The sequence below is a fragment of the Hydractinia symbiolongicarpus genome, chromosome 6 (genome assembly GCF_029227915.1).
Source record: "Hydractinia symbiolongicarpus strain clone_291-10 chromosome 6, HSymV2.1, whole genome shotgun sequence".
In the NCBI taxonomy this organism is placed as follows: domain Eukaryota; kingdom Metazoa; phylum Cnidaria; class Hydrozoa; order Anthoathecata; family Hydractiniidae; genus Hydractinia; species Hydractinia symbiolongicarpus.
In genome coordinates, this window is record NC_079880.1 from 12,835,995 (window position 1) to 12,845,997 (window position 10,003).

Here is a 10,003-nt window from a genome sequence, read left to right on the forward strand (position 1 = left end):
TATACTTAAATATGTTTAGTATATAATGCCTGAAACTTATTAAATCACTGTCATCCTTGTTATTGTGATTGATGTCATTGTTAAGATATATTTGATATATTTTAACAAAGGGCATATAAAAGCCATGTATACTGATGGAGTTAATCTATAATGTGTTTAGTTTTCCTTTTACAATAAAAATAAATAATACCTTTCTGAGATTTTAGTGAAGCTGATTGCATTAATTTACCATTCAAAATGGGTGTCAAACATTTATGGGACATCATAGATGAAGCAAAGTCTCGCGAAACTTTAGATTGTCTGCGTGGTAAAGTATTATGTGTGGACCTTAGTATCTGGATTGTTGAAGCTATCAAAACATTGCAATTCAAGAGTTCTATATTGAAGCCACACCTCCGCAATATGTTTTTCAGAATACTTTGTTTGCGAAGATTGGGTGTAAAATTGTTATTTGTTACCGAAGGAGATGCACCTGAATTGAAACAAGAAACCATGAAAAGGAGAAATGAAATCCGTTATGGTGTTAAATCGACTACAAAGTCTAAAGTAGGTCGTTCTCGATTTCAGAGAACAATAAATGAGTGCTGTCGTTTATTGGATATACTGGGCATTCCTTATGTGCGAGCTGCTGGTGAAGCAGAAGCAATGTGTGCTGTATTGAATAAACATGGACTTGTAGATGGGTGTTTTACAAATGATGGTGATTTCTTTTTATATGGTGGACAAGTGGTTTATCGTGATTTGGGTATAGATCCAAAAGACCCCCATGTTTTAAAATACACTCTCAAAGCAATTAAATCTCGCACACGTTTAAGTCAAAACGACATGATTGGATTGGCTTTGATTAATGGTTGTGATTATACGAAAGGTATAGCTGGTGTTGGAAAAATAACTATTACAAAGTTTCTTGAAGAAAAGTCTTTCTCAGATGATTTAATTCAAAGGTATCATGTCAATGTTTAGAACGAATTTACAATGCTTGACCAAACTACACATTTCTTGGTAGCTTTGAATTATTTCCCCCCCTGAATTTTGTTATTAATTTAGGGTATTTCTAGTGATTGTCAGACCAAGGCCAAGTTTACATTTCACTTTCCAAAGGTCTTGTGTGTACATTAGCCTATAAATGCAAACATTATACTTGTTAAGAAGGTATTGGTTTACCATAAAAGTGGAATTATAGAGGTTAAGATTTGTGCAATATGGATGTTGTATATGTTGTGAACAACAACAACAAAAAACGGGTAATTAATGGGGGGATGTGGAGGGCAAAAATGCATTCCTTCATTAATAACATAGGAACAGTTAACCCAATGACTCTGAAACTTTCTGCAGGTAAGTCAAAAAGAAATTTTGGACAATTTTTATTTTTATGCAATTGGTGCGTCAAGAAGTTATTGTTTATGGCTAAATAGTCCAACCAAGTTTTATGACTTATATTCCAACACATGATGAGTAAATAGAGTAGGCACTACACTTGCCCCTGGTACTGTATTCACACCCCCATATCCACATAAATATAATTAATTAACTTATCATACCAGATGTTTTGAAAATAATAGCACCATAGTGCAGTTCTGTAAATTTTAAAAAAAATATTTTAGATTTAGGAATTGGTATAGAAATGACTTCTTTCAAGAAGCTAAAGATGTTGGAAGAAATGAGCTTGTAATTGCAAGGTATAAAATAAGTATATTTTTGATTTCGTTTTTCAAGTATTTGATTGTAAAACTGTTTTATGAAGATAATGAATCCAAACATTTTTTTTAGAGAAATATGATTATTAATGTTTTCCATTTTCTTATAGAAAAGCTCTGAAAACAGAGAATTTCTTCAATCAAAAGGTATTTAAAAGTTTAACTTGTTTGATCATGTATATTTACATGTCTATCCATTATCAATTATAGCTTTAAACGAGATAGTAGATAGAAACGGAGTATCTTAATTTATTTTGTTTTACCGTTCGTGAATGTTCTATTGGCTTTGAAAAGTGACTTTTACTTGATTGCCTTGTTTGTACAAAACAGGCCCTACGTAATACAAAAAGGTAAAATCGATATTGCATTATTATCGCGTGCTTAATGATGAACGAACTTTCAAATATAGATGGCCGTGAATTAACGTAATAGATTTCGATAAAGAATTAGATATAAAGTCATCTCTTTCCAGCTGTGATCTGGGAGTACTGTAGGCCACTTGCAACTAATCTGTTGTCAAAATTTATGCTATTTCAACAGTCTTTACAGAAATAGGTGATACAAACGATTAAATAAAAACGGGATACGCCATTTTAACGTCTTTGTAGATTGATTTTTAGCATCTTTGTAGTTGATTATTGAGTTGCAAAATGCGTAGTGATTTTTAGCATCTTTGTAGTTGATTATTGAGTTGCAAAATGCGTAGTGATTTTTAGCATCTTTGTAGTTGATTATTGAGTTGCAAAATGCGTAGTGATTTTTAGCATCTTTGTAGTTGATTATTGAGATGCAAATTGCGTAGTTTTTACATTTCAGTGAGCTTTTTGTTTTCCTACTTTTACATGTTGTGAATACCTTCATCGTGAAGTTAAAAACAGGTTTATGCCCTTCCTTTTTCTTTATTTCATTTTAATTTACTTTAATTTATTTTACTTTTACTTTAGTTAAAAGTGTAAGTGTAAACAAACCATTCTAACTTGTTGTTCCTAATCGCAATTTATACCTTCTATTCTATTATTTAACAAACAACAAAAAGTGTTTTCTTGTGTGTGTAACACCCTATAGTACTTTGTGAGTATGTTTTAGATCATTGATGAATACTTAATAGAAAAAGACGCTTTGGACGGTGTCAAAAAGAAATTGAGATGGAAGTACCCTGATATAAAATCCCTTCAGGTACATATGATCTCAAAAGATTTGTTGTATTAAGGCCGTTTCACATTACAGCAATATATAGAAAAATATTGACAGCAATATATTTATGAATAATGATATCAATTGAAAATTATTGAATTCATTATATTGGAAAATATTTCGAATTATTGCAAATTGTCTCTTTAAATGTCTCTTTAAATGTCCATTTAAATTTTGTTGTAATTCAAAATGTCTGAGGAACAGAGAAAAGCGGTTGCTGCGATTATTATTGCTACAACTTTACTTCCGACAAACTTTTCCAAACCTAAGGTTACGCGTAGAATTAGGGTGAAGGAGTGGATGAAAAAACGAAAATCGATCGGTGTTTACGATAACTTAGTGCAAGAACTACGTTTGTATGACGAAGAGAGTTTCCGCAAATACCTGCGAATGAGCCCAGACATATATGAGGTGAATATAATTTTTAACTTGATATTCATGTGAAATAATTCTGAGTTTGATCTAAAACAATCCTTTTGTTTAGCTTTTACTTGAGAAAGTCAGAAGTAAATTAACGAAGAAGACAACGCATTTACGGAAACCTTTGGAGCCGGAGTTGAAGCTGACAATAACTTTGCGCTTTCTCGCTACTGGGGAGAATTTTACTAGCTTACATCATCACTATTCTGTTGGTATTTCAACCATTGCCACATTTATTCCTCAGGTTTGTCAAGCATTATATGATACACTAAAAGATGATTTCCTCAAGTTCCCCGAAAACAAAGACGACTGGCTTGAAATTGCATCTGAATTCGAAACGATGTGGCAATTTCCAAATTGCATTGGGGGAATGGATGGAAATCATATTGCTCTGTACCATCCTAAGCTTAGCGGTTCAACATACTACAACTACAAAGGTTTTTTCAGTTTAGTTTTACTAGGTATCATTGATGCGCGTTATCGATTTATTTTTGTCGATATCGGCTGCCAGGGACGTCTGAGCGATGGTGGAGTTTTCAGGCGGTGTGAATTTTTCAGAGGATTATCTACAAACAGCATAGATTTACCAGAAAGGAGAAAACTGCCAAACATATCTGGAATTGATGATTCCTTCCTTAACCCTGAGTGTGACCAGCCACTCTTGCCATACGTTCTAGTTGCTGATGATGCTTTTCCCTTAACTGAGTATTGCATGAAACCTTACGCACAGAAAGGACTTACTGAGTCAAAGCGCATATTCAACTATCGTTTATCACGTGCAAGAAGAACAAGTGAAAACGCTTTTGGAATACTTGTAAATCGGTTTCGCTGCCTCACTGCAAAATTAAATGTTTTGCCCGAATCTGCTGTAAAAGTAACGTTAGCTACTTGTGCGCTACATAATATGCTGTGTACTATGTCTATGCAAACGTATACAAACGCGGAGGGACCGGAAATCAAAGATAATATTTTTAACAACCTATCAAGTCTGTCCCCGATGGAAGGAACAAAATCAAGAAACTTTAGCACACGCGCAGAAAATATTCGAAATTCTTTCAGTGATTATTTTCAAGGCATAGGTCAGGTGCATTGGCAATGGAATCAAGTATACGGACAATAGAACTTTATTCACCAAAACAACAAATACAAACAATGACGAATCTAAGGGTTCTAGAAAAGCTGTATTCTTCGTTTTGTTTGTAAAATAAGTGATTGGATTTCTATCTTCAATTCCTCCTTATCTTCGCTCTCGGGAATGGAAGACATAGACTTTGACACCATCATTCCAAACAGATCGTCAGCTGACTTTTCAGAAGGCTGTGCGTTCGGCTTAGGAGTAGACAAAACATTCAAAGCTTTGTCCATAAGCGCAGATTGTTTGACGTACAGCAGATCTTGTTGACACGAACTTTGCCCCTTACTCCGGTTGTTGTTTTTCGATTTTGGGGTCACATAGAAAGATTCGTGAGACTCTAAATCGTCAATCTCCGATGAAGCCTCGTTTTGTCTCATGTTGGAATATGTGCGCTTGGAAGTCAAGTTATCGTTCAAAAATTCCATAAGTGCATACCAAGGCCAATTAGGCTTCTTCAAATCAGCTCTCCCGCTTCCACTTTTCCTCTTCGATTCCTCATAATTCTGACGTAATGTCCCATAATAAGTCTTCATGCTGTGCATCTTCTTTTGTACTTCACTCTCGCTACAATTTAGCTCGGCTGCAATCGCTACAAGTGCCAGTTGTTTTTTGTTTTTGTCCATATATCCTGGGCAACTAACTTTGTATAGAACTTCGTGTTGTGACCACAAATTTATCAAATGTTCAGTTTCACCACTACTCCAAACTTTCTCATGTTTCAAGCCTTTTCTTCCTCGCTTCTGAGGTTTCGCAGAAGTTTCATCTTCTGGATTTTGAAATACGGGGCTGAGTGAAGGTTGAAGTTGCTGTGGCACGCTCGGACCGAATATTTGTGTGTTTTGGCTCAAGATTGACGAGGTTGGTTTTGGTGAGCTCTGAGTGAAGACATGTGCGGCATGTTGCTGTTGCGTCGTAGCTTGAGGAAATAGTATTTGATCATTCGTAGCAAAATCGTGTGGCTGACTTTCAAAATAATAAATGTTATTTTGCTCCATCTTTTATCTTCGATCGTATGTTTCATTTACTGTTTATTTCAGACAGACAAATTTCGAATACATTGCTGATTCGATTTTTCTATTGTTCGGAGAACAATTGAGTCTTCTCACAACAAAAGAATTTCCCTTGCAATATTTTTTAATTCAAACCGTGTTTGAATTAAAAAGTCTTGACAAGTATTGAAAGCGATTGCGTAATGTTTTTTCGAACGTGTCTCAAAAGTTGGTTTCACATTATGTCAATTAATTGAGGCAATATTTTTCAATAGTTATCAATAATTTCCAATATATTGGATTCAATATATTTCTGTAATGTGAAACGGCCTTTAGTACCGTATATATTCTTCAGGTGAAGTCTCACTGGAACGGATCGAATTCGTAAAAACATTCATTTCTTGAATCTGACTAGAAGTTTCGAACTAAAGTGGAAATATTTTCAACATCTCTTGCAGACAAAAACAGAAAATTATAAAACCAAAAACAAAATATTAGAGTAGTTTTACTTTGTTCTGTTTTACACTTAAGTGATAAATCACGTTTACACGTATAAAGTAAGAGAAATATGTTATGTAATAGTTGATATATGTTTCAAAGTTTTTCCTTCTTTTTTGTTATGTACCCAGTTTGTTTTTTTTGCTTTCCTCTATTTTTGGATTAGAACCCAGCCTTTCTAATTTACGTCTGCACTCGGCAATTGTCAACGCGAGTGCCAACCGCCGGCTGGCTAATAACATCACGTTGATAATATTTTGCCGACGCGAATTTAAATAAGAAAGGGTGGAGCCAAGACGTTAGCATGTGCTCCGGAAATTGAAATACGATTCGCTTTGTTGTAGCAATTTTTATTGGACAATTTGGAATGGCCATTTGAATATACCCTGCCCAAGGTAAGAAGATTTATTGATTTATTAATTTCATTGAATTACTTTGTAATGTTGTTTATTAAAAAAACACTTTCAAAATATTATCTTGAGAAACCTAGTAAGGGGTTTCATTTTAACTGTTGTCATCTGTAGTTTTTGAATGATATAGGTCGAGATTCAATTCAATGTTGTCAATAGGAATGTCGAAAATAACTTTGAATGTGTAATACTAATATGACTTTTTAATGTATTCTAAAAATTGTTCTCTTCAAAAATTGTAACGTAATTGCATGTTGTCAATGAGGAAAATATGTTTCTTCCAAAATAAAAAGTAATAAATCGATCTAATTACTAGTTATACATATGTTCCACACATGCAATCTTATTTTTATATTATTATATTTTACTAGTCGTTAGCCCGTGGAAAATCCACGGGTTCGCCCGTCCTTTTTATACCGCATTGCGTGTTTCTTGCTATTGCGCAGCTAAGCTACCATTTTGCGTGACAGACAGACGGACGGACGGACAGACCTATACGGGCATTATAATATAGATTGTTATCTTTGTTTTATTTTTAGGCATTACAACTTGCAACAAGTACGTATTTAGAGAAACTTGCTGATTCAACTTTTTTTGATGTACCTATATCTCCTTCACAGTGAGTTTGTTTCGCATGTCCATGCGCTGTCAGCTTATTTTACCGCCAAAAAAATACTGAATAAATTTTTTTGTTTCTTTTTGGAAATAATAAAAGTAAAAAAGTAGCAATTCCATAATAATAAATTAATCATAAGCCAGGTTGTTTAAAAGTGTGTATAGTTTCCTGCACCTTGAACTTTTGAGTGGTCCGTTTATTACACACCATTCTTCGGAATGTGCAGGGATTAAGCTTATTGTTTCGTTTCGTAAATATTAAATTAAAATTTCCAGATTCGTAAAATAACTTTTCGCAAAAAAGTTATCGCGAAATATCTTGACATCGCGAAAATAAGTCTAAGAAAATTAATCAATTGAGATAAATCACTAACAATGCCATAACCACAAAACTTGACAAATCTTAATTTGAATCTTGAAAAGTATTGCCGACTGTGTTGTTCTGGTCATATTTTCCAAGGAAAAGTGATCGATCGGTAGATGGTTGTTGGGTAGACAAGCGCTAGTACCACTAAACCTATCGGTTAAAAAAGTCAGCAAAGTTTGGATTTACGAGCTTTTTCTTTTAATAAAAAATTCAACCAAAAAACAATGAAAACTTGAAGTAAAAAAATAGCCAAAAGGGTAAAGTTTGTTAAAAAAGAAAAACACCTAAAAAATTGTAATCGGTAAAAAAAATCGGCGAAAATATTTTGTTGGATAAAAAAATGGCAAAAATTGTTGGTCAGAAAAAAATATTAGGCGGTTTGCAAAAGTTTAGTCTATTTTTACTGACCTTTTTTCACTGATAAGGTATGTGAGACAGTAAAATTTCTTTTAGTGTGATGAAGACAAGATGTCAACAAGGTGTTTCTCTTGTTGAAATCGAATGGAAGATGGATGTAAACGAAAATCTGACGTACAGCAAAAAGTGGGAGAATTGTCCAGAATCCTTTGTTACCTTGGAAAATCAACAGGTGAATAGTGTGTGCTTGTTTTTTTGTTGTTGTTTTTGTTGGCTTGTTTGCTCGTTCGTTCGTTCGCTCATTTGTTCGTTTGTTCGTTCGCTCGCGCATTCCTTCCTTTATTTGTTTGCTTGTTCGCTCATTTGTTCGTTTGTTCCTTCGCTCATTTTTTCCTTTATTTGTTTGCTCGTTCGTTCGTTTGTTTGTTTGCTTGCTCGTTCGTTCGCTCATTCGTCATGCGTTCCGTTATTTGTTCACTCGTTTGTTTGTTCGTTCTTTTGTTACATACAGCCACTATAATTCATTTTTTCCCTAACATTTTGTTTTTCTGCACAGGTAGTGGTGAAAATGTTACCTGGTATGGTGGAAGATTACGTTGAAAAGAAAAAGGAAAAAGGTCGGTACATTTTTTTATTAATTTTTTTTTTTATGCTTTCTTAATGCAATGAAATATTTTTTGTATCCATAGTACGATTTTTTGTGCTTGTTTTAAAGGTACAAAAAAGACGAGGAAAGACAAAACTGGTAAACCCACTAAGAATTCAGACAAACGAGACCAGGAAATATTATCTGAAGAAGCGAGACGTTCGGACGATGTAGATGAACTGTGTGATCGATTGAAAACCCTAGCACCACACGAAGTCTGTAAAGACGTTTCACTTGAATGCAGTTGTAGTGACGATTCTGAGAGTGATGTGGTCTTGCCGTTAAGTGAAAGACTTTCTAAGAAAGCTGTTTCAGACGTAACGAGCAAAACGATAAAGAAACGTGAACCGAAAAAAATTCAAGCAGGTGGATACGTCAGAAACTTACGAGAGGGTGTTACTGAAAATATTTGTGAAAATAAGGTAAACATAGAAAGTCTTGGAAGAGATGAAATTGGTTTAAAGCAAAGCTTAAAACCTCGAAAAGAAGATAAAGACGTTTTTAATAAAGAATTAACCACGAGAGAGTGCGTCACAAAATGTATAATACAACCCGCTGAGGAGAACAGTCCGAGCCAAGTTAAAAAACATACCAATGAACACAATTCAATCATTGCGAATTTGGCAGCACTTCATATCAAGGAAACGCCGACAAAAGTAAATAAAAACGGAACGCTACTTAAAATGCTGTCGACTCCTTTATGCTTTGACGTGGACACACCTCCCGTCGAAAGTACGCCGTGCGCAAACTTATTACAATCTAGCGTAAGTGTGAAAAAGAAAATCTTGTCTGCGTTTAAAGATATTACGAACTTCTCAGAGCTTGGTGATTCGATTTTATGTGATTCACTCGAACTGTGCGTGAATGACGAAACATCGAGTATTGAAACGTTTAAACAGAACCAGCCAATAGAGAGTGGTTTGGTACATGAAAGTTTTGTTTGTGGCGAAGTCGATGACTCGCCTGAAAATAGTCCAATGTGTTTAGCTGATAGGTTGAAGTTGAAGCAAGCTTTTGTACGCAGCTAGGTTACCATTGATTACGATATTGAAAAGCTTAACTCGGTTCAATTCACATTTTTGAATTCACAACAAGTGGAGCCATCAGCGATTTTAGTGATTTTATCACTATCAGCGATTTTAGTGATTTTAGTGATAAAATCAGTGAAGTCTAGGCAAAATTTAAGTATCTCTCATACACTTCCTTGGTTTGATTTCAGGAATTAAAACTATTTATGTTTTTATATGCTCATATTTTAGGAATAAATCAGAACAGAACTCTAAGCCTGACTGTTTTTTTCGTATATCCTGTCCTGATTTTGATTTTCACTATCTTATAAACAAAATGCAATTGATCTGTGTAAGGAAAACCATGAAAGATTAACACTTAGCAATGGACAAGCTGTTTTCGTAAAAATCAAAATGCGATAACTTAATTTAAACCAGGTTATTAACTTCCAGGATTGTCACTGAGCCTGGAAAAACTTGAATAGTCTTTTGTTAAAAAGTGCTCGGTAAAGCCAGGCATCTTGCATGAACTGACAAATAGGACGTGAAAAAATAAATCGGCAAGGGATTTTCCTTCAGTATATTATTACCATAGAGATAATCATTACATAAGCCACTATTTAGATCTTTGTAGAACACGGACTGAGATTTAAAGCAGATTTTCACGA

The 10,003-nt window shown here is 34.4% G+C and overlaps 2 protein-coding genes across 2 annotated transcripts; both read left to right on the top strand.

The window, feature by feature from the left end:
- The first annotated feature begins 56 nt into the window (after nt 1-56).
- LOC130647042 (flap endonuclease GEN homolog 1-like) lies at nt 57-9,611 on the top strand. Its single transcript, XM_057452757.1, has 9 exons — nt 57-944; nt 1,605-1,679; nt 1,808-1,844; nt 2,784-2,873; nt 6,278-6,328; nt 6,883-6,962; nt 7,779-7,914; nt 8,239-8,299; nt 8,398-9,611. The coding sequence occupies exons 1-9, from the start codon at nt 238-240 to the stop codon at nt 9,354-9,356; spliced, it is 2,196 nt and encodes a 731-aa protein (XP_057308740.1). The 5' UTR covers nt 57-237; the 3' UTR covers nt 9,357-9,611.
- LOC130647044 (uncharacterized) lies at nt 2,937-4,431 on the top strand. Its single transcript, XM_057452759.1, has 2 exons — nt 2,937-3,302; nt 3,376-4,431. Exons 1-2 carry the CDS (start codon nt 3,081-3,083, stop codon nt 4,429-4,431), a joined length of 1,278 nt encoding a protein of 425 aa, XP_057308742.1. The 5' UTR covers nt 2,937-3,080.
- Nucleotides 9,612-10,003: the final 392 nt, after the last annotated feature.